General features: G+C 43.9%; 1 protein-coding gene across 1 annotated transcript in view; it reads left to right on the top strand.

Moving 5' to 3' along the window:
• Positions 1 to 5,682: 5,682 nt before the first annotated feature.
• The window catches only part of PIK3CG (phosphatidylinositol-4,5-bisphosphate 3-kinase catalytic subunit gamma), a gene marked incomplete at its 3' end in the record, with an annotated part of 30,679 nt that continues 10,875 nt past the window's right edge, over positions 5,683 to 25,486 (top strand). Inside the window, exons 1-9 of the mRNA XM_082845938.1 lie at positions 5,683 to 7,689; positions 10,789 to 10,854; positions 10,967 to 11,192; positions 12,685 to 12,788; positions 15,249 to 15,395; positions 16,786 to 16,876; positions 17,791 to 17,921; positions 18,895 to 19,006; positions 20,216 to 20,373. Coding sequence (XP_082702064.1) covers positions 5,695 to 7,689; positions 10,789 to 10,854; positions 10,967 to 11,192; positions 12,685 to 12,788; positions 15,249 to 15,395; positions 16,786 to 16,876; positions 17,791 to 17,921; positions 18,895 to 19,006; positions 20,216 to 20,373 — 3,030 coding nt within the window. The 5' untranslated portion in view covers positions 5,683 to 5,694. The remainder of the gene's footprint in view (positions 7,690 to 10,788; positions 10,855 to 10,966; positions 11,193 to 12,684; positions 12,789 to 15,248; positions 15,396 to 16,785; positions 16,877 to 17,790; positions 17,922 to 18,894; positions 19,007 to 20,215; positions 20,374 to 25,486) is intronic.

Raw genomic sequence — 25,486 nt, 5'->3', positions numbered from 1 at the left:
CAGAAATACAGTCAATGGAACAAGATAGAAAGCCAAGAGATAAACCCACGCACATTCGGTCACCTTTTTTTTTTTTTTTTTTTTTTTTTTAACTAAACAAAACATTTTTATCTGGTCCATTGGAGCCTGAGTCTGGAAACACCCATGGAGAATCATCCTACAGGGATGGTACTGACAATTGATAAAATAGCCTCTGTGTCAGAAGAGCTGCCGTATGTACAGGGTTAAAAATATCCACAGCTCAGAGTAGAAGGAGGAATATAAAGGAGGCCCAAAGGGGAGTCTAGTGCTCTTGGGTGCTTCTCCAGGTGTAAACCCACCCCCCCGCAAGCCCCATGGGAAGCAAGAGGCCATAGATTTGGCCACCTGCTGCCTAGGGGCTGCAGGGCAGTGAGGCCAGGTGGCCCAGGAAGCCGGCCTCAGTCATCCTGGGGCAGACACAGAACTCAGGGCTGAGCAGCCACAGGGAGGATGCTGGGCTTCTGAGGTGGGGCGGGGCTGGAAGGGGCTACACCCTGCATGTGCCTGGACAGGGCTGGCCAAGGATTTCTCCTGGACTGTTCCTCCCAGCAGAGGTCAGGGGATGCTGAGGACAAACCCCCTCACCAAGCACAGGGCTGGGCCCAGGCTCAGGTCCACCTGACCCGCTGCCACAACCCCAGCCTGGGGCATGGCTTCGATCCTGGCTGGCGCTCCAGGAATTGCATAGTGTCCCTCCCCACCCCTGCTTGAGCCCATGGTCACCAGGCGCCTGCCTCCTGGGACACTGCTGGGACTCCAGGAACCCCTGCTTGCCTCATGAGGGCTTGGGGGGAGATGGGACCTAGGGGCAAACTGGGGAGAAAAGGCTCCTGACCTCGTGCCCCACAAAGGGGGTGGTCCCTGTTCTCACCTGGAGTTCTGGCCTCTGACCTTCCCAAGAGGGTGGTCCTTGCTCTCATCCTGGGGTCCTGGCCTCTGACCCCCCAAAAAAGGGACTGTCCCTGTTCTCACCTGGGGTCCTGGCCTGACCCCACAAGGTGCGGGGGTGGTCCCCGCTCACCTCAGGGTGCTGGCCTCTGACCCCCCAGATTTGGTTTTGTGAATGGAGCTCTTGGTTGCCTCACCCAGGCAGGAGGCCCCAGGCCATGGGAAGGGGCAGTCTTACCTTGGCCCTGGCAGTCTGAGCCAGACCTCAAGGTGGGCTGGTCAGAGGAGCTGGCACACAGCTCCCTCGAGCTAGAGGCCGCTTCGAGGTATTCTGCTTGGTGGCTGTGAGGCCCTGGGTAGGAGGGAGGGGCAGGAAGGAAGGCCCAGGAGAAGCTGTGCCATGCCACTGGCGCTCCCGGGGTGGGATCCTGAGATTCCGGTTCAAGCATCCTGTGTTGGGGTCTCCCTCGTAAAGTGTGTATGGAGGCAGGCAGGGTGGTCACAGGGGCCAGGGCCCATGCAGGCCAGCGACCTTGGGCGTAAATGGGGGGCTGTGGCTGCCCTCGGAGGCCGTCTAGTCACTGAGGGAGACCTGGGCCGCCTTGCAGTGCACCAGGCAGTGGGTGATGGAGAAGCCGGCACACTGTCCTGGGTGCACAGGCTGCCACGCGTGGACACCATGTTGAAGCTGTCTGAGCAGTAGCATTGCACGTGCAGGTAAGACTTGGGGTGCTGGTTCTCCACCACCATGATGAGCCCCACCGAGCCGTGCGTCAGGTCACCTTATCTTTGATAAAGGAGGCAAGAATATACAATGGAGAAAAGACAGCCTCTTCAATAAGTGGTGCTGGGAAAACTGGACAGGTACATGTAAAAGTATGAGATTAGGTCACTCCCTAACACCATACACAAAAATAAACTCAAAATGGATTAGAGACCTAAATGTAAGGCCAGACACCATAAAACTCTTAGAGGAAAACATAGGCAGAACACTCTATGACATACATCACAGCAAGATCCTTTTTGACCCACCTCCTAGAGAAATGGAAATAAAAACAAAAATAAACAAATGGGACCTAATGAAACGTAAAAGCTTTTGCACAGCAAAGGAAACTATAAACAAGACGAAGAGACAACCCTCAGGATGGGAGAGAATAGTTGCAGACGAAGCAACTGACAAAGGATTCATCTCCAAAATATACAGGCAGCTCGTGCAGCTCAATATCAAACAAACAAACAAACAAACCAGTACAGATTTGGGCAGAAGACCTAAATAGACATTTCTCCAAAGAAGATATACAGATTGCCAACAATCACATGAAAGAATGCTCAACATCACTAATCATTAGAGAAATGCAAATCAAAACTACAAAGAGGTATCACCTCACACCAGTCAGAATGGCCATCATTAAAAAATCTAGAAACAATAAATGCTGGAGAGGGTGTGGGGAAAAGGGAACCCTCTTGCACTGTTGGTGGGAATGTAAATTGACACAGCCACTATGGAGAACAGTATGGAGGTTCCTTAAAAGACTAAAAATAAGACCCAGCAATCCCACTACTGGGCATATATCCTGAGAAAACCATAATTCAAAAAGAGTCATGTACCACAGTGTTCATTGCAGCACTATTTACAATAGCCAGGGCATGGAAGCAACCTAAGTGTCCATCATCGGATGAATGGATAAAGAAGATGTGGCACATATATACAATGGAATATTACTCAGCCATAAAAAGAAACGAAATTGAGTTATTTGTGGTGAGGTGGATGGACCTAGAGTCTGTCATACAGAGTGAAGTAAGTCAGAAAGAGAAAAAGAAATACCGTACGCTAACACATATATGGAATGTAAAAAAAAAAAAAAGGTTTTGATGAACCTGGAGCAGGACAGGAATAAAGATGCAGACGTAGAGAATGGACTTGAGGTCACGGGGTGGGGAAGGGTAAGCTGGGATGAAGTGAGAGAGTGGCATGGACATATATACACTACCAAATGTAAAATAGATAGCTAGTGGGAAGCAGCCGCATCACACGGGGAATCAGCTCGGTGCTTTGTGACCACCTAGAGGCGTGGGTTAGGGAGGGTGGGAAGGAGATGCAAGAGGGAGGGGATATGGGGATATACGTATGCATATAGCTGATTGACTTTGTTATACAGCAGAGACTAACACAACATTGTAAAGCAATTATACTCCAATAAAGATGTTTTAAAAAAATAAAAATATAAGTAAAAATCTTCCCACCGGGCTGTTTCTCTAATATTGTGGCTATGAGGCCTTTCCTTCTACTGTGAACCAGCCAGAAAGACATTTTGTGTGTTTGTGTCTCATGAATGTATTTTTGATTTAGCTCTACATCATTTTAATTCATTTCCACTCCCACACTTTTTACAAAATTAGTTCAAAGAGTAAAAAATATAGAGTCAACTTAGCTCACGTTCGTGCTGGGCTGTGTGTGCTTCAACAGGAAATGCATTTCTGACACTTTTTAAATGAGCAATCACACGTATAATCAACTTGGTTAAAACTTCCTTCCTGGTAACTGCAACACTTCCTCTGCATCTGGATGTGAAGGGAGACCCAGAAAAGCGGAAGAGTTTAGAAGCACACTGGGTAGGTTTGAATTTGTTTTGTTTTCAGAAATTAAACAAATGATCCTTCAACATCATCACCTCCGCTGCTTTATCAGGTATTGCTTCCTTCTATTTTTTGCCCTTTGTTGGGTCTGACTCGGCATAGTGACACTTCCTTCTCAGCCAGAAGATTTGTATCTGGAACTGTTGTCGTTCATCTGATGATACTGCCACTGAATGTCTGTTTCATTGTCTAGTCCAGCCCTTGTGTGTGGATATCCACAAGGTTCCGGCAATAGCTTTGCAGGTGCATCGGTCCTTTTTTGTTTTTGTTTGGCAGGAAGAGGGAGGGCACGGGGGGCTGTGTCAGCAGCCTTCACGGTCTTACAAGTGCACTCTTCGCGATTAGTGTACTGAACAGTGTTTCTAACATCTTCTCGTAAAAGGAGAAGCTTCACAGCCTCAACCATGAAGGAAAGCAGTGAGTATTGAGTCAGCCAGTTTTCTTCTGCACCTCGTATCTTGTAAGTCTACTTGATGTCATGGAGGCAGAAGTGATTGCTGTGTATTTGCATGTTGCCTAAACTTGGACCTATTTTATTTCAAGTTAGTGCCAATATTCACATAACTTACAGTTCTCTTCTTTGTTATTATGTAAAGTAGCAAAAGAGCAAATAGTGAAGGTCTTAAGCTGTAAGAGACAGTCCTTTGGGACAGTTGATTTCAGGTATTTACTAAGCGTAACTTCATAATATTTTAAGAGAGGGACTACTGACTTTAAAAGTAAGTTCAAGCTGAGTACAGAAGTTTGGATCTAATGAAACCTGCCTTTCTTACCCTTTAATCAAACTCTCCTTTCTGGTATGTGTCAAATGCTCCACTACCTCTTAAGGAAATAAGTATATATGAGTGTCACTAACATTAGTCCTTTAAGAAGTAAATAATATTTTCTGAAACATTAATTTTTGTTTCACTAGTTGATTCTTATTTAGAACATCTTACAAAATATTAAAGGATACTAAATAGTAAAGTGAAAATACCTTACTCATATCTCAATTTTAAGATGTTTAGCATGTCAATCATTATTTGAAGAGTTTCTTACTGCAATAAGTCACATTTATACTTAAATGCTTTGTGAAGGTACAGTGGCTAAATTGTTGAGAATAAATTGGTGAATTCTCGTTATAGAGATGAAAATATTAGAGCAAAAAGAAGTTAAATAATCGATTGGGGCCCAAAAGCAGGTCCTTCCTTCCATCCTGTGGTTTCTCCAGAGGCAGATGGGATGAACTGGTTACAAAGTTAAAATTATCTGAGTGTTCATATTTGGAAAGTACAGCCCTGGGGACTCCCCTAAGATACTGCCCTAACGGAGCAGTGACAGCCACGATGCTTACACATTTCATGATTCACAGTTTTAAATATCTGCAAATGTTCTTGAGCGCAACTTCACCAATTCTGATCTTTCTGAGTTTTATCAATGAAATGACTACCTCTCCTAACAAGAAAGAAAAAAATGAAAAGAAAACAAAAACAGGAAGTTGACTAGGGAGCAGATACCTGATCCAGAAAGTTTGAAAAGGGACTGAGAGGCCAGTTGGGTAAGGTGTCTGGGTCCCCTAGGAGACAAATGAGACTAAACGAAGAGGAAATAAGTCAAAGGCCTCTTTTCAGAGGGGGGTTTTCAGCACCTCACGTTGCACCTTATAAGCCAGGACATGATCCTTTAACTGGATAATCTGACTCATCCATGCAATTCAGCATGCTTAACAACAATTACCACTGAGAACTACTACAGCAGGTCAGACACAGCGCTAGATCAGTGCTTTACCTCTCTCTTTTAAAATTCAATTTTCAAACGAAATGAAAGCAGAGAGAATGATTAATGACTCCCCATCGACCCATGGCCCATACTCAACAAGTATATCACCTTATTTAACTGTCACCTTACTTACCCCTCTGAGGTACTGCTAACCCCATTTGACAGAGAGGAAACAGGCTCAGGGATGATTTAAAGGGCTCATCCCCCAGATTCTAAGTGTTGGGGACCAGGATTCCTGGGCCCCGACTCCAAAGCGCCGGTATCCTCGTGCGCACGTCCTTGTCATTCGTCTACACCTTCTCCTTCTGCCAGCTCGCGGGAAACCATAAAGGGCAAGTACCTGCCCGGTGACCGAGCCCTCTGTTTCTCTGCTCCCAGGTCGCAGAGGGCATGGAGCTGGAGAACCATGAACAGCACGTGGTGCTGAGAGAGGACAACCGCCGCAGGCGCCGGAGGATGAAGCCACGCAGCGCGGCGGCCAGCCTGTCCTCCATGGAGCTCATCCCCATTGAGTTTGTGCTGCCCACCAGCCAGCGCAACACCAAGACCCCCGAAACGGCGCTGCTGCACGTGGCTGGCCACGGCAACGTGGAGCAGATGAAGGCCCAGGTGTGGCTGCGCGCGCTGGAGACCAGCGCGGCCGCCGACTTCTACCACCGGCTCAGCCCCAACCACTTCCTCCTGCTCTACCAGAAGAAGGGGCAGTGGTACGAGATCTACGACAAGTACCAGGTGGTGCAGACCCTGGACTGCCTGCGCTACTGGAAGGTGCTGCACCGGAGCCCCGGGCAGATCCACGTGGTGCAGAGGCTCGCGCCCTCGGAGGAGACGCTGGCCTTCCAGCGCCAGCTCACGGCCCTCATTGGCTACGACGTCACCGACGTCAGCAACGTGCACGACGACGAGCTGGAGTTCACACGCCGCCGCCTGGTGAGCCCGCGCATGGCCGAGGTGGCCGGCCGCGACGCCAAGCTCTACGCCATGCACCCCTGGGTGACGTCCAAGCCCCTCCCCGAGTACCTGCTGAAGAAGATCACCAACAACTACATCTTCATTGTCATTCATCGCAGCACCACCAGCCAGACCATCAAGGTCTCAGCCGATGACACCCCGGGCACCATCCTCCAGAGCTTCTTTACCAAGATGGCCAAGAAGAAGTCCCTGATGGATATCCCTGAAAGCCAGAACGAACAGGACTTTGTGCTGCGCGTCTGTGGCCGGGATGAGTACCTGGTGGGTGAGACGCCCATCAGAAACTTCCAGTGGGTGAGGCAGTGCCTCAAGAACGGGGAAGAGATTCACCTGGTGCTTGACACTCCGCCGGACCCAGCCCTGGACGAGGTGAGGAAGGAAGAGTGGCCGCTGGTGGACGACTGCACGGGAGTCACCGGCTACCACGAGCAGCTGACCATCCACGGGAAGGACCACGAGAGCGTGTTCACCGTGTCCCTGTGGGACTGTGACCGCAAGTTCAGGGTAAAAATCAGAGGCATTGATATCCCTGTCCTGCCCCGGAACGCGGACCTCACGGTTTTTGTGGAGGCAAACATCCAGTATGGGCAGCAAGTCCTTTGCCAAAGGAGAACCAGCCCCAAACCCTTCACGGAGGAGGTGCTGTGGAATGTGTGGCTTGAGTTCAGTATCAAGATCAAAGACTTACCCAAAGGGGCTCTGCTGAACCTCCAGATCTACTGCGGCAAAGCTCCAGCTCTGTCTGGTAAGGCCTCTGCGGAGACTCCCAGTCCCGAGTCCAGAGGCAAAGCTCAGCTTCTGTATTACGTGAACCTGCTGCTCATAGACCACCGGTTCCTCCTGCGCCATGGGGAGTACGTGCTCCACATGTGGCAGTTATCCGGGAAGGCGGAAGACCATGGCAGCATCAATGCTGACAAGCTCACGTCTGCCACCAACCCGGACAAGGAGAACTCAATGTCCATCTCCATTCTTCTGGACAATTACTGTCACCCCATAGCCTTGCCTAAGCATCGGCCCACCCCCGACCCGGAAGGGGACCGGGTTCGAGCAGAAATGCCCAATCAGCTTCGGAAGCAACTAGAGGCGATCATAGCCACTGATCCCCTTAACCCTCTCACAGCCGAAGACAAAGAGTTGCTCTGGCATTTCAGATATGAAAGTCTGAAGGATCCCAAAGCGTATCCTAAGCTCTTTAGCTCAGTGAAATGGGGACAGCAAGAAATTGTGGCCAAAACATATCAACTGTTAGCCAGAAGGGAGGTCTGGGATCAAAGTGCTTTGGATGTTGGATTAACAATGCAACTCCTGGACTGCAACTTCTCGGATGAAAACGTAAGAGCCATTGCAGTTCAGAAACTGGAGAGCTTGGAAGACGATGACGTGCTACATTACCTGCTGCAGCTGGTCCAGGTAGGCGGGGGGGGGGGGGGGGGGGAAGCACTCATCTCAAGGGATTTATCTGCATATGCACAGGTGCCCCATTCAGCTGTCTTCCAACGCCCCTTGTCTAGAGAGTCACGATAAGTCAAAGGAGATCTAATGAAACTACCTCAAAATTAGTAAGCTGTCCCACTTACTTTTTTACTGTCTTTGAGGGCTTGTTGACAAGCATTTTGATGACATTAATATTGCTGCTTTTTAGGAGAACCGTTCCTGTGGGAATACTTTGTTCTCATTTACTGTATCAATGATAGACTTGACTTATCGAATGCTCCCTTGTGCCAAGGCTGCAGGTGACCTACATGCTTTTCGTGTATTAGCACATTTAACTCTCCCAACAACGATGATAGAGGTCAAGTTAATATTTGCATTTTATATATCAGGAAACTGAGGCACAGAGAGGCTAAGTAATGTGCCCAATGTCACATACTTTGAAAGTCAAATTCAAACCCAGGAGGTCTGACTCCTGGCCCTGCTCTTTTCACTGCGTCCCAGTATCTGGCATCAACCCAGCAGTGTCAGGATAGTGTGTCCTAGAGGAAACACGTCATACTCTCTGATTGTATTTATCACAATTCATAGAGTAACATCTCATATCTGCATGGGACCTTGAAAGCCGCTCTCTTTAGATAGGTCTGGTACTGTGTGTCCACTGCTCTCCACATGCCTTTCCCTGGGGTCCAGAAAGACTAAATCATTTGCTAAACCCTCGACTAAATCAAGGGTTTCCTTAGGACGTTAAAGAGAGGAGGAAGAGTTCTCTTGCTCACGATAGCCATGCTCAAATCATATTGTGCTGCTTGACAAGAGGAAGGAAAGGACTTGGAAGGGAATTCAGTTTTAGAGAGCAGAAGTGTTCATTCATGAATTCAACAGCACAGACTGAATGCTTCCTCGGTTCTGGTTGCTGGATATAGAGCAGTGATCAAAACAGGGCTGGACTCTGCCCTAGTGTAGCCTGTGGTGCATGAAGACCGACACCAAATGAGTACACATACAGGCAGATATTGAGTAACACGTTGTGACAGACACTTTGGGGAAAAGCTACAGAGTGTTATGAGAAAAGAGTCAGGGGTTCTGGGGACACTTGATTGAGACTGAGGAAGCCAGGGACAGTTCTGAGTAGGTGATGTTTGATCTGAGATGGTTAGGATTAGCCAGGCTGAGTGGTGGACACCAAACTGTCTAATCATTATCTATATTTATAGGAAGTTTCTGAAGTTTTCTGATGCGAATTTTGGATACTCTCAACTTTGAATCTTCACCTTCCCATTAGGCAGATACTTGAAACATTATATTTGGCCTTTGCTTTCATCTATCAAATAGAACCGATATTTTTATCTTCCATGAGTTCAGAGGCTGGCATAAACGCTACTGAAAATTTTAGAAAAATCAAAGTCTCCTTAGTTTTCTAGCTCTCCATAACAAAAAGAACATGAAACAAATTTGCACGAGATCTGTTCCAAGTCCCAAGGCGATCATGAATTATTTTCCACTGTCATTTTCACAAGTAAACTTTGCAGAGTTGGAAAATGAATAGTGTTCTTCTTGGAAATGTTTAAATGAAAGAGGTCAATAAGTAATATTAACATTGAATCTGTGGTCCTAAATTTGAAGAAGTAGTCATTTGTAAAACTATTTGAGACACTGCAGATATGGCCAAATGACTCATTCATTCCTAATTAAAATGGTCTCCTGGTTGAGATCTTCATCATCTTTACAGAAGTGAAACACAAAGAATGTCAGAAAGACTCACGTTTGGGTTAGAAACTTAACATTTCTGAAGTGACTACTGGTGGCTAACTAGCCACAGGCTCAGAATGAAGATCTTAGCTGCAGCTACCGTGGCACCAATGAGGGCACACCTCACCTTTGAAAGCATGGGGATAACTGAAATATTATCCAGTTAGGATTGTTCTGATCGTTTCCAAACTGAAAAACCAGAGTAAGGATTGGAAATCATACCCAAAAGCCCCCAGGCCCTAAAACATAAAGTGGAATGGGAATATTTCTTATCTCTTAGGAAAAAAGGATAGACCGTATCTATTTATAAAGGAGACACTCTGAGATATTTAATTTTAAACCTCTCTTTATGCTTATACATGACATCTACCCTATAATTTTATATGTGCATGTCTAATAATCAATTTTTGTTAGTCTTACTGCTTTTAAAATGATGAACTATTGCAGACTTGCAGAAAAGTAGAGAACGGTGTAACAAATATCCAGGCACCCACCAGGATTTAATTCTTTTTTATGTTTTATTTTTAATTGGCTAGGCTGCAGCGGGCAGGGGCAGGGGGTGGGGGGCGAGCTTGGGACAGCCACCCACCTGGGCCCTGTTTTCGGTCCAGCCCCTATTTTTCACTTGTCATTGGTTCTTTTTCCTCAGTCACAGAGCTGCCACCTATGTGAATATCTCTGTTATTAGCCAAGTGATGTGAAAACTACTAAACACTGCTGAACCTGAGGAACCAGATAAAACAAGAGATTTTCAGACCGATAGCCCTGTATGCACTGCATCGTGGCAGGGAGTAATGACCAGTTGCAGTAAGAACCTGGGAGGCAGCACAGTGACTTGCCAGTGAGAGGCCAACCACACAACTTGAGAAGAGAAGCTATAGGATTTTTAGGATCTCCACATCTAACAAACATTTCTCTCCCTGCATGTACAATATCCCCACTGTCTATTTTCTTTCCAACAACTTTCTTCCCTTCCACCTTTATAGATGTGTTACAGCCATCTCCACCTTTCCCTTCTATCTTTCCAACAAATCAGGTAAGCCTTCATGGGAACAAAACCCCTCACCTCTTCATCTCTGAAGTCATCAGAAGCACGTGATTGTGAGTCAGGAGTTCTGGCTTCTAATCCTGGTCCTTCCGCAAGTGGTTGACCCTGGCCCAAACTGTCCTTGAAAAGAAAGGATTGAACTTAAGTGACTGCTCAGATTCTCGTCGCCCTTTGCATACAAACCCACTAAGGCAGAGCACCAGTTTTTTCCCTTTCCTGTTTCCCGATTAATCAATGGAGAATGCAATCCCACAAATGCCAATGTGTTCTTCCTTTAGGCTGTGAAATTTGAACCATACCATGACAGTGCCCTTGCCAGATTTCTGCTGAAGCGTGGTTTAAGAGTAAGTACTTCCATTTTGATAAGAGCATGACATTTAAGAAGTTACAGAGAATTGGCTGATAGATCTAGAGCGTTAGTCGTAATAATGGCAACCTTCTTGTTTTCATCCTCAGAACAAACGAATTGGTCACTTCTTATTTTGGTTCTTGAGAAGTGAGATCGCCCAGTCCAGACACTATCAGCAGAGGTTTGCAGTGATCCTGGAAGCCTATCTGAGGGGCTGTGGCACGGCCATGCTACACGACTTCACCCAGCAAGTCCAAGTAATTGACATGTTACAAAAGGTCACCATGGATATTAAATCACTCTCTGCAGAAAAGTATGACGTCAGTTCCCAAGGTACGGTGGCTCTGTTCTCTTCATTCTCTTTCCAAATGCCTTTGTCTCCAAATGCCATCGTTCCTGTCATCCTTCTTCCTTCTGGAATGCAAGTCACACCTTCCTCAAGGTAGCCAAGGGTACATTTTTTAATCTTCTGTCTTCACGGAGTCAGCAAATTTAAAGTTCCCCCTTTACAAGTTAATATTTTTTAAAACTACATATATATTTTAATGATGAACGTATGATAATAGATGTTAAACTCTTTGAAAACTTAAAACAGCATTATGCAGATGTAAGATGTATTTTTTAAGAGCAACTATGCACACACACAAAAAAGATTAGTTATTTCCAAATATCTTTTCTTCCCCATCTTTCAATACATGCATCTAATTTTCAAGTCCTCAGTCTTTTAAAGTAATGAATTATTGAGAAGTTATTTTAAATTTTTTGTGTATATGTATACATATACATCATATATAGCTATATGTACATATATTTTTTTTATATATGTACTTTCTATAAAAACATATATATCACCTCCTCTGTGTTCCAATGTTGTCTTCTTATCCCTAAGAAATCCTGTCCCTCAGCCCCTGCTTTAGGAAAGTTAATCACTCTTTATCTGTATTCCCATAGGTTTTGGTTGTTACTACATTAAATTAAAGTCATTCGCACCTCTTTCTGGTCTGTTAAACTGTATGAGCCTTGAAGCTAGGAATTATCTCTTATTCACGTTTGTATATCTCGATCCACCACTATGGCTCATATGGACACTCACAAACATACTCAGCGAGTATTTTAAACTTCTGAATATTTTGACTTGCCATTTTTGCCTTTGAATCTTTTCCAATAAACCAATAATGGTCTCTTCTAAAAATAATAATGGTAATAATAATCTTGCTTTTATTTTTATTGTAAGAAAGAAAGAGCAACATTTGTACCAGCCTCCAGTCTGTCTGGTACCCAGGCAGTAATTTTATTTTTTTTTAACATCTTTATTGGGAACAGGCAGTAATTTTTAATTTATGTATTTTGCCTTCACAATTTTGAGACTATCATATTGCCTCCACACAACCTAACTTCCTCTTCTGAAAAGAATTTCCCAAACCCTAACCGAATTCCATTTAATATGGTCTTCCAATACCTGTTTCCCAAATCAAATGGCAGTTTAAAGCTTCACACGTTGGAAAGAAAACTACAGTAATTCCTTACCATTATCCATAAAGCATCCTTCTCCCTCTGACTGTCTGGGTATCCCATATATATTCAGATATTTCTGTCCCCTGTTGTAATGTGTGTACATGGCTCTGTTGCTCCCAGGAAGCCTGACTTACCCTGCCACCCTCAATGGTTAGTTCCTCAAAGACAGAAACCTACCCCCTCTTCTTCTGTTCCTCACCCTACCAAATATGTAGAATGTTGTCAATACCTGCGGCCTCAGGAAATGTTAGAGATGATATTGGTGATTTCTTGAACTCATGTAACTCTTGTGTGCATTTGACAATTACAGTTATTTCCCAACTTAAGCAAAAGCTTGAAATCCTACAGAATTTGAATCTCCCCCAAAGCTTCAGAGTTCCGTATGACCCTGGACTGAAAGCAGGAGCCCTGGTGGTAGGTATCGCGTTGATGTCTCTCCCTGGTCTTTATGTCTTGACGATGGCTCTGCCTGCTTTACTGGGCCTAGTGGATAAAAGCTGACGTTTATAGAGAGACAGGGAAGGTGGAAAGTCCCCAGATGGGCTTCCATCAAGCCCTTCCCTAATTGCTAGATACTAAAAACCTCAACACCAGGCAATCTTCCATCCATTTTGTTTTAAATCAGCTTTCTTGAGAAAACATTTGTATACAATAAAATGTATTCATTGCAAGTGTACAGTTCAAGGAGTTTTGCCAAACGTATACAACCATATAACCATCACCACAATCAAGATATAGAATATTTCCATAGAAATTTATAGAAAAAATTCTTTCATATCCCTTTGCAGTTAGTCCTTTCCTCCTTCCATCCTCCATCCCGGATGACGGATCTGTCTTCTATCATGTAATTTTGCCCTTTCTAGAATGTCATGAAGTGGAATCATATAGTATGTAGTTTTTGTATATGGATTCCTTTACTTAGCATCATGCTCTGAAGATCCATCCATGTTGCTGTGTGTCTCGGTGATCTGTCCCTTTTTATGACTGAGTAATATTCCCTTATATGGTTATACCACAATTCGTTTTCCATTCACCTTTTGAGTAAATATTTAACAGTGAGATAGTTGGGTCAGATGGGATGTGTGTGTTTATAAGATACTGCCAAACTGGTTTTCCATTTTATAATGGCAACCGTGCCATTTTATATTCCCACCACAATGTGTGCAAGTTCTGATTGTTCCACATCCTAGAGAACACTTGTTATCATCAGTCTTCTTAATTTTAGCCATTCAAATGGGTATGAAGTGGTACTTCACTGTTGTTTTTATTTGCATTTCCCTAGTGATGCTGAGCATCTTTTCATGTGCTTTTGATAAGTTTCCATCTTCTTTTGAGAAGTTTCTATTCATATCTTCCATTCACTTTTAATTTAGGTTACCACCTTCTTCTTATTTATGAATTATTTATATATTCTGGATACAAATCCTTTATCAGGCATATAGTTTACAAATATTTTCTCCCAGTCTGCGGCAGAAGGTTTTAATTCTGATTAAGTCCAATTTATCACTTTTTCTTTTATGCTTCATGAATTTCGTGGCCTAAGAAATATTTGCTTCATCCAGTAACCAGGGGTGAACCTCCACCTCCTCCACCAAGGGGTATTTGGTAACGTCCAGAGACATTTTTTGTTTTTGTTTTTGTTTTTTGTGGTACGCGGGCCTCTCACTGTTGTGGCCTCTCCCATTGCGGAGCACAGGCTCCAGACGCGCAGGCTCAGCGGCCATGGCTCACGGGCCCAGCCGCTCCGCGGCATGTGGGATCCTCCCGGACCGGGGCACGAACCCGTGTCCCCTGCATCGGCAGGCGGCCTCTCAACCACTGCGCCACCAGGGAAGCCCGAGAGACATTTTTGATTGTTACAACTGGGAGAATGCTACTAGCATCCAGTGGGTAGAGCCCAGGGATGCTGCGAAATATCCTACGATACACAGGACAGTCCCTGTGTCCCAGTCGCTGCAACAAACAGTTATCCAGCCCCAAATGTCAGCAGTGCCAAAGGTGAGAAACACTGCCTAATTCAATGTAGCAAATATTTTTTCCTAGAAGTTTTAATCTCACATTTAAGTCTTTGATCCATGTTTAATTTTATATACAATTAGCAGTAAACTCGCTCTCTAGCAAAAGCACACACTATCCAGTGTCCTTCTGAAGTTAGAAATTGGTAGGAATAATGATATATTAATACAGCTTCAAATTGTGTTTGTTTTTTTTTTAAAGACCACGTCACATTTTTGATCCTTGGTGAATTCACTTTTGGCTAAAACTCCTAAGATTTTCTCTTTTTGAATGAGTGGCTGCTAAACCACCTTTCTCCCACCTTGAATTTATTTCGACGTATGGGGGTTTGGGGGAGGGGACAGGCATTGTGCTGGAGTGCTAGAGTCTCATCTATTGCTGTTAAATTTCATCTTGTTACATTTGGCCTGGAGTTAGACTGCATCTGATTTTTGACAACCATTTTTAGACACTATGGTAGCAATAGAACTCTTTTTTTTTCAAACTAATTCTTAGAGGGAGGCCAGATATGTATAGACAAATAACAGTACAATTGCTCTTTGTTAGAGGGGACAAGAGTCCTACGGGAGGGGGGTATACAGAGGATGGGATATGCCACACCTCTTAGGCACCTCCACAGATGCTTAGGGTTCCTTGCAACACACTTTGAGAACCACTGATTTAAGTGTTGTAACTTGCTCTCACTAGCATTTTTGGATTTGGTGAAAATGCCTTCTGCATTTTTACCCAAATCATTGAAAATCCTTTTCCAACTGGGACTTTGTCCTAGATGTTTACAGAGATGCTTTGCAAGAGGGTGTGCATCTCCACAATGTGTCTTCAATTGTGTGTGGGGAACATGTGGCTGTCTTCTTACAGATTGAAAAATGTAAAGTGATGGCCTCTAAGAAAAAGCCCCTGTGGCTTGAGTTTAAATGTGCCGACCCTACAGCTCTGTCAAATGAAACAATTGGAATTATCTTCAAACACGGCGATGATCTGCGCCAGGACATGCTGATTTTACAGGTGTGCTGCTGTTAAGGAATTTTTTTTTCAGCTATCTGAAACAAGAATTCTGTACTAGATCTAAAAAAATGCCTTCTACTGACCCTGTTCCATTCTCCTATTTTGTATGATGAACAGTGATCAAAGGTGACATAATAGAGTTTTCACTGGGGGAATATAGCCGTGGACCATTAGATACGAAATCTAGTGAGCCTCACAGTTCTGTCCATTCCTGAGGAGATGCATACCCAGCATTCCCAAATAGCCAGATGCACTTCCCTGCCCTAACCTCTTTCTTATACAACGCATTCCTAGTGTGGCAACATGGAATAGAAACCTATTTTACCCCCAAGTATCCACTTTATTCATATCCACAGACATAGCCACACACTCTCAGATGCTCTCCTTAGATACATCACCTTTGGTACACATCCACATACACAAACTGAAGTGAATGATGTGATAGGAAGGAGGGAGAAGGTGAACAGGTAGGTGACTGGAGAATTTATGCAGTTACGTAACAAGAGTGAACAGATTACTAGAACAGAAGATGGATGGTGAAGATATCAATGCTGATCATTTTCATATTATCTAACATAAACTTTAGCTTTGCAGATTTGTAAAGTAATATTCTCTATACCCTAGTTTAATACTGTAGAAGTAACACCATTTCTAATATTTCATGTGATTTATTTAAAATAGGCAAACCATGGAATCTAAAATATGATACAAATGAACTTATTTGCAAAGCAGAAATAAACTCACAGACATAGAGAACAAACTTACGGTTACCACAGGGGAAAGGGTAGGGGGGATAAATGAGGAGTTTGGGATTAACAGATACACACGACTATATATAAAATAGCTTAACAACAAGGACCTACTGTACAGCACAGGGAATTCTACTCAATATCTTGTAATAACCTATAATGGAAAAGAATCTGAAAAAGAATGGGAAAAGTAATCATACCCACACCAGGGGGTTAATAAAAAGGATCAACATAAAACAGTCCTCGGTGAATGTCAGCTATCATTATCATCGCCGTTACTGTTGCCTTGGTTGTAGCCCAAGAGTGCCTTATGGATAAAAATGTGTAAAGATGTTAGAGTGGAACTTTTTCTATTGTGGTAAAATACACATAACTAGGAACATTTGAATAATAGATAAATCATGGCTAAAACCTACGCCCAGAGAAATCCAACTATTCTCTTCCCCAAGGTGCCTCTCAGGGACCGAAATTAACAGGCTCCCGAGGAAGGGAAACATTAGAGTACCAGGTTGATAAATAAAAGTACATTTGTTACTTACATATCTTATGTTCACTTCAATATTTTGTGTTACCAGAGAAGACTGTTGTTGTTTTTAACAGAGATATTTATAATGGAAACGTTTTTGTGTTTTGATGCCCAGATTCTACGAATCATGGAGTCCATTTGGGAGACTGAATCTTTGGATCTGTGCCTCCTGCCATATGGTTGCATTTCAACTGGCGACAAAATAGGTACGTGGGGACCTCAGAAGATGAATATACTGCTCGTCTCATTTTAAAAGACCGCCATCCCATGGGACTTCCCTGGCAGTCCAGTGGTTAAGACTTTGCACTTCCACTGCAGGGGGCACAGGTTCGATCCCTGGTTGAGGAACTAAGATCCCGCATGCCAAGCGGCCATCATCCCTTCAGTGTTGGCATTTAATAACAGAAAATTTACAATCATAATACATATAAAAAGGAAGAAGACGTTCCAAGGCTGGTGCATGTGACTCAGTTTAATACGGACATGTTGAAAATATATGAATGCCTGATTCAACTCCTTGTGACTGACTGTACATGGAGGTGATTTTAGTGAGAACTTGTTCCTTCCTCTTTACTTCTCCACCGCTAAATTTTCACTCGTTTCATTGCACAGTAAACTTCTCTCTCACAAATAACATTTAAAAGTAGATGGAAAGATCTGTCACTTGTTTCACCATCCCAGACTTTACATTATCAAAGCTATTACATACTCTCCTCTTAGGTGCATTTCACATTTTAATTTCAGTCAAACCGATTTTTAGTCAAGTTTCCAATTTGAGAAGTAGAGAACATCATTCCCATTTGACCCTGAAATGTAAAAAAGGAAAAGGCAAAGGTTGCCAAGGGAAGAAGGATGTGTTTGGCACATTAATGCTTTTGCTTATTCAAAACCAACCCTTTCCTCTTTTCATCCAGGGATAGTGAAAGCAGGTCCCACACAACTTCCCTATCCGCCTCCTTTTCTTTCTCTTCCTCCTAAGAAAACCACCAGCACAAACGTGGAAAATAACCCTGTGGTTAAGAAAGCTCTCTGCCCTCCACTCAACAAAGACACAGCCATTCCTCCTCTGGGTCAGGCACTCAGCCCCAGTTCACATCAGACTCTGTGCATGTCCCCGCAGGAATGATCGAGATCGTGAAAGACGCCACGACGATCGCCAAAATTCAGCAAAGCACAGTGGGCAACACGGGCGCCTTTAAAGATGAAGTGCTGAATCACTGGCTCAAAGAGAAATGCCCTATTGAAGAAAAGGTGGGCTCCTGCTTCTCCCTACTCTGAAGGCTCCTGACAAGTTATCATGATACAGCTGAATAATGACATGTTTTTAAGGGGTCTACCAGTGCCATGCCTCCTGACTCACTGGTGAAGCACCTTCCTCCTGAGCTCCTTGGGGTTTAAGCAATTTCCCCTGGTGACACAGCAGTTCTGTGCAAAACAGAGGTGCTCACTCAGACCTCGCTGAGCATTTGCTTCTCCTTTGATTATCAGGCCTGCTTTGCATAAAATTTGGTTCTGGGAAATAACTTGTTAGCATTTTTTATGACCATCTATTTCTGTCGTTCAGCAGAAAAGTTTAGTTACCACAGATAAACTCTTTACTACCTGGAAACACTACAGACCCTAAAAAGTAATTTATAATTTACCATTGCACCCTAATTTAAATGGTAAATTACGGATGCTCAAAATGTCACTTCCGTTCCTCGGAGGTACATCCGCTGAGTCCTTCACAAGCTGTTCAGCTGCTGGTTAAAATTCTGTTGTAGAGGATTAGCACTTCTCATTTGCGTGGGTCTTTCGGGGAGGAAATATAATTAGTAGCATTTATTAGTCTGTTAAAATGTGGATTTGTGAACCCGTGCGTACTTTTAAGTGGTCACAAGCAAAACATATGTTCACCAACGAAGGAGGAATCATTACAGGTTCTGTATTGGCGTTGGCAAATGATGCATGGAAAGGCAGTGAACCCTTTGATTAAAGTACTGTTGTCCTTTGACTGTCGTTTCCTCCTCATGCTACTGTGATTCATTGTATCTTCACCTAACATGTAAGTAGAGCAATGAGAAAGTTGGCTCCTGATGGATAGAACATTAATGATATCAGGTACCACTAACTTGCTCTCTGAAAATGATTCCCAGAACAGTGTCTTTTTGGGAGTCCTTTGTAATAGATTCATGCTGCTCTTTGTAGTTGGGACACAACTAATATTTGGTTGCATTTTAACTAGTTTCAGGCAGCGGTGGAGAGATTCGTTTATTCCTGTGCTGGCTACTGTGTGGCAACCTTTGTTCTTGGAATAGGTGACAGACACAATGACAATATTATGATCTCAGAGACAGGTGAGTTTATTTTTTATAGAGTAATGTTTTTTGATTGTGGTAAAATATGCATAACATAAAATTTACCCTTTTAACCAGTTTTAAGTGTGTACTCTAGTGGCATTAACTGCACTCACATTGTTGTACAACCACCACCACCATCCATCTTCAGAACTTTTTCATCTTCCCCAATGGGACCTCTGTACCCACTAAACACTAACCCCCCATCCCTGCCTTCCCCAGCACAGAGTAATTTTTAAATGGAGCTCAAGGTTGGAGCAAAGATCTAGAGGTCATTATTGTATAGGGACACAGAGGCTGTGACCACCCTACGGAGGACCCAGGAGTGAGTAACAGAAGAAGATGCAGCAAAGGAGAATTAAGAAGGACAAGCCAGACAGGAGCTAGAAAGCTAGGAAGGTGGGCGTGATCAACAGTGCCAGATGGTGCAGAGAAGCAACAAACAGAGTCACCCTTTCCTGATACCCTCCAATCTGAAATGCCGTGCCTTCCTCACCTACTGCTCCTCACTGGGTCACTGTCCATTCTGACAGTGGTCAGTACTGGCTGCATACCATGACATTTTCCTCTAAGAAATCTGGACCAATTTAAGAGTAGAGTCTGGAAAAAACACCATATCGGGGTAAATCGCTAACTCTCTGTGGGAATCAAGAGATAATGCATTTATGGAACATTCATACGATAGAGAGCTCTGTAAATGAGAAGAGAGGAAGGGAATTGTGGTGGTGATGGTGACAGTGGTAGAAATTGACCCAGAGGAGATTCAAAATGATTTATTTCTAGCCTGCTACTCAAAAATAAAAGGTGACTGCCCCTCCCCCAAACAGCACGAAACATCAGTCTCTCCTGAGTTACAGAAAGAGCCTAAGACAGTCTTGGGCATAATGATGACATATAAGCCAGAGAGTTTTGGTTTATATTTGTAAGAATAATTCTGAGACAAGAATTTTTTTAATGGTGTTTGGCTGTCATTGAAAGAACACCAGAAGGATATCAAAACTACGCTTGTTTCGAAGAGTGCTTTGTGGCCACTACTACACACACCTGCTAAGACAAAATACATCACAAGCAAAGAGTAAAAATAGCTCTCCCACCCAAGATAGCTCATTTTCAGGCAACTTCAAAATATTTCAAGAAATGAACAAACCAGGGTGCTGTTTGCAAGTGCTGAGGCCAGTATAATGACGTCAGACATTTTCTTCTCTTAAGGAAATCTGTTTCATATCGACTTTGGGCACATTCTTGGGAATTACAAAAGTTTCCTGGGCATTAATAAAGAGAGAGTACCATTTGTGCTAACTCCGGACTTCCTGTTTGTGATGGGGACTTCTGGAAAGAAGACGAGTCGACACTTCCAGAAATTTCAGGTAATTGGCCTCCCTCTCGACCACCTACTGGGAACATCAACCAGATGGTGCCTGCAGCCCTCAACTCTGCCCACCCGCTTCGGGTGTGACCCACCCCCTCCCCCCAGTCGCCTCTGTTCCTTCCCCAAGTGCAAAATGATGCTTCTCAGTAAGCCCCTCTCCTAAAACCAGACAGCAAATAGAAGAATTCCATAATCAGTGAGACTGGCAAATATAGAACAGCAGGATGACACAGCCCTGAAGGACAGGGCTTTAAGGAAGAGCTCCTGGCAGGCAGCTTTAGCCTTTGAATATTTACCTAATCAAGACGTTGCCTAGAAGATGCAAATTGTGTGTATATTTTTCAGGACTCGCCAATGATGGCGAGCTTCTCTTGATTTCTGCTCCAGGTGTGTACTTATCAGTTACTGACACAGGAAATGCTTGCTGGTCTCTTTTTGTAGAGGAGGGTCCCTTCTCTCATTTGAAACCTCGTCAGCTCAACTACAGGTTGTCCTGAGAGCCCTGGCTTGTCCCATCTCACCTGTCCACCAGCTCCTCCACTGGTCTCCCAGCTCCCTGGGTGGGGGGCGTCCACATTCGGCTTTCTCTTCCTATTCCTTCCTGGTCTGCATTCACTTCTGACTATCAAATGGTATTTCAAATACCCAAGGAGTAAAATGTTCACTGTTGCAAATTTAATAACTGTGAATGAACGTAACTCAGAAAAGTCGTCATTGCTACCGCAATATACCTATTTTAGAGCCATATGAACACAAAACAGATCAGTCGAGGCAACAAGTGATTACTTTATGTGCACATTTGTCTCGGGCTTCCTTTAAATAGCCCCCTCCCTTAGCGCCTCTGAAACATGGTTTGATTTGTACCAGCATTTCAGGACTGACTCTTCCTCCTGCGTGTCTACTTGAGGACCATGTTAACCTTGAGAGATGACATGCGCCTTGACCTTCAGTGGAACAGGAACTGGGATGTATTGTTTTGAAACCTATCTGTGCTTGTTTATTCTCCTGGCTGATTTTCGTTGTGGTGGTTACCACACTTCCCCTCTCACAGCTCCAGGGGTGGTTGTCAGAGAAACTGAGATCTCTGTGGCCAGATGGTCTTAGGACTTTTAGTGTGCTTTTCTGCGTAAACTCAACTGGGTTTCAGACTATTTCCAGGGATTGGACACGTTTCAGTCCTGTGTTTCTTTAAGGTTAAAAGTCACACATTGTGACAATTTCCTGGAAGAGAAAACTGGTTACATACACACACACACACACACACACACACACAAACCTGGAAGAGTTTTACCATTTAAAAGGGAGGTGGGAAATACTAAATTCTCCTCTCGTGGAGGTGGGGTTCATCTCCTTTGAACAAACACAGCAGCAGTAGTGCCATTTGAACATTCAGGCAGACACGAGGTCTTTTTGGCCAGTGGTTTTCTCCAGAACGACTGCCCATCTGTCCTGTTGTTGACAACATTCCCATAGACCCTATAGTACCCGTGTCACTCCTAAAATCCCAGCAGTACTTCTCCTGTAGTCTTTTTTGTTGTCATATCAAGTTTCAAAATATTCTTTAATGAAAAGATTGGGGTTTGGGGAGGCCCCCCAGAGGTTGCCTCCCCATCTGGGCAGCTTCCGTCCAAAGCAACAACTCTTTGCAGGGAGTCTGTGCTCTCCGTCTGGGAGCATTTCTCCATCCTTTTTGTGACCAAAGCTTGTTTCTTTAGCATTTAGAACCTCTTTCACTAAAGCAACATCTAGGCAGCATGTGTACTGCCAAAAACACACCTTGGTAAATTTTATTGTACTTATATATGTCTATGCTTTGCAGTGTTGGCATACTCTTTGATTGAATGTACAGACTTCAGCCTTAAACACAGATCAGCCCGGCACTGTAGTTGAAAGGATGGGCTTCAGAGCAGATCAGCTTGAGCTTGAATCCTGGCTCTGCTGCTTAATCGCTATGGATGTGATGCAAATTGCTTATCCTTTCAGAACCTTGGTTTCCTCATCTGTGCAGTGGGAATTCTAAGGCCCACCACATGTGGGGTTTTTTTTAGGGATTTTTTATGTGAAATATGTAGAAAGCTTGGCCTAGTGCCTAGTCCACAGCAGGAACTCTATCAACGGAGCTTCCATTGTCATATCCATCACAGGGGGTCCTCAAACTTTGAACACCTTTAGGTTGCGAAGCCCTCTATGAAATGAGACCTCAAGCAGATCTGTAATACATAAAACACAACGAAGTAGCATTGTTCCCGTGGAAGAGCAAGTGAGGGGTTCAGGCTCTTTCTTCCCGACCTGCCCCCTTATCTGCTGGTCTCCAAGCCTTTCCCACCCTCCTCAGTCACATCAGGAAAAAGGCTGAACACATATACATATATGTGTACAATGCTACATCTGCAGAATTTCTAAAGTTTCCAGCTTGACAAAGATGAGCAGCGAGTTTTTTTATCTTTTGACTCAGATCTGCTGACAGTTTTTTGTTTTTTGTGCTTTTTTTACATACTACTAAGCCTTCCAGAAGATTCTGTTTCTTCGTCTTGTGCTCTCTTTTTGAGATGAAGTCCTTCAAGGTCAGGGAGCACGTCTCTCAACTCTCTAAATAGCATAACAAAGCTGCCATTTCTAGGTAGGCTGGAAGATGTTGTTTGAATGAAAGGTATCCTCATTTCCAGCAAATCGCTAATTTTGCATTGATAAGGTTCATGAATGCACGCAGCATATTTGAATCACCTGTTGGGAAGGGTGGAGAAGAGACGGCCCACTTTTTGTTGAGCATGAGGGGAGCCTTCTCCACAAAGACTTAAAAACCTACCCAGCTCGTGGTAAGAGGACAGCGTCAGGGGAACTAAAACAGGAAAGTGTGACTCTGTCCCGCCTCCCTCTTCTTTCCAAGGTAGCTCGGTTAGCCTAGGACCAGATTCATGAGCTATTTCTAAAGAGGGCAGAGTTCACAAACAAGCCATGATAAGACAACAAGACATGAAAGCAAAGGCTACTATTTGAACCCAAGATTATCTGTTGGCCTTTGGAACAGCATCCCGCACACAGGGTGCTAAACAGACATTGCAATGATGATGATTTTGATAAATCAATTCTCTATAGAAAAAAAATCTCTCCCTTACTAAAGAGAGAAAAAATTAAACAATGGTTTTCCCACTGGTAATGTATTTTAGAACCACTTTATTTGAAATGTCCCTGACCAATTATAGAACACACTCACGTGCAAATACATTGATATCATTGGCAAATGAAATTTGGCTTCTCATTTATGTAAGAACGTGGGGGTTTTTTTCCCTCAATTTTAAAAGTAGCAAATGCTTCCTTTAAAAAAGCCAGCAAAATATTAAAAATATCAGGATATAAAATACCCACTATCCCAACTTCCAAAAATGACACTGTCAACATTTTAGTGGTTTTCCTTCATTCTGTAAATATCTGGTCTTTTACCTAAATAAGCTCTTTCATCAGTGGTATCACTGTAGCTTTAAATGTTTCAAACTCTGTACTTCTCACTTGTTGTTTTGATTAGGAAAGGAATGAAGAGGGGACATCATAATTGGAAAGACTCTGAATTTGAGTTTGAATCTGACTTCTAATCCCATTTCAACCACTATCACCTTAAAGACCAAATTAATCAGAATTTGGTTAAAAACTGAACTTAAACAGCAGACACAATGTTACTCCCTTACTTTAAACCATTTAGTGGCTTCCCATCTCGTTTTGAATCATATCTGAACATCTAAGCTCACCCTACAAGCCCCTGCCCCCTCTAGCCTCTCCCCATGGCACCAGCCTTCCTTCTCTCACTGGGTCAGGGCAGCCTTCCTCTGCACCTGCCCCCAGTCCGGGCCTCCTCCCTGGAACGCCCGTCACTGCCCTCTGCCCAAATGTCATCCCTCAGAGCCCTCTTCTAGATGAGGCCCCTCATGTTATCCTGGCCACAGCGCGCCGCGTGTTGCCTTCGGAGCATCCATCACAGCAGGTAGTTCTCGGCACCATCTGCTGCTTGTCTCTCCCTTCCCAGAGGCAGCTCTGGGCAGCAAGGCCACGTCTGACCTGCATCCCGCACGTGGGTCCTGAGACCTAAGATGCCCTCAGTGGGTACCAGTCGGTAGAGGAGCAATTCCTGCCCCCGGGAGGAGATGAATGAGACTAGAGAGCCCCTCTGGTTTCTTCCTTCCCCACAATACATCATATTCTGTGAGTTTATGAAGTGGTAACTCATGCACAGATTGACAAGCTGCCATTGCATGGCTGTTAGTTAATAAGCCTTCAAGATGCGGTTAAATGCCACACATCCAGAGAGGAAGTAAGTCTAATTATGAAATCTAATGTTTTGGTAAATAATACAGACCTGTGTCACCTGGTGCCTAGTCATATTTGTGTGGCGATTTCCTTAGTGACATAAACATTACTTGTTTTTCCCCAGTCAGAGCAGTAGTCATGCTGATGGGACATTCAGGATAAACCTATAGTGTACATTCAACATAGGACAGTTTGCAAGGAGTGTGAAACTTGGCCTTGTAGAAGCAAGCAAGCATTTTGAAGATGTTCTTTGCACACAGTAGGAAATAAGCAAATGTGTGTTGTCGGATGGAGCTGAAGAAATCAGGGGAGTCAAGTAACCTCTTCGCATGCACAGCTCTGCACAGTAGGCGGCGATGAGCGTATTTAAAAGGCATTTGCCCCTAGATGTCACTCTTTATTTTTTTGGTAGTCTTTCAGTTTTTTGGGTTTCTATTAATTTTTTTTTTTTTACATCTTTATTGGAGTATAATTGCTTTACAATGGTGCATTAGTTTCTGCTTCACAACAAAATGAATCAGTTATACATATACATAAGTTCCCATATCTCTTCCCGCTTGCGTCTCCCTCCCCTCCACCCTCCCTATCTCACCCCTCTAGGTGGTCACAAAGCACCGAGCTGATCTCCCTGTGCTATGCGGCTGCTTCCCACTAGCTATCTACCTTACGTTTGGTAGTTTGGTACCTTACGCCTCTCTCTCACTTTATCCCAGCTTACCTTTCCCCCTCCGCATATCCTCAAGTCCATTCTCTAGTAGGTCTGTGTCTTTATTCCTGTCTTACCCCAAGGTTCTTCATGACATTTTTTTTCT

The sequence above is a fragment of the Leucopleurus acutus genome (assembly GCF_964270905.1).
Source record: "Leucopleurus acutus genome assembly, chromosome: 9".
NCBI classification, from domain to species: domain Eukaryota; kingdom Metazoa; phylum Chordata; class Mammalia; order Artiodactyla; family Delphinidae; genus Leucopleurus; species Leucopleurus acutus.
Note: the sequence above shows the minus strand (reverse complement) of the source record. Positions and strands in the feature narration are given on the sequence as shown.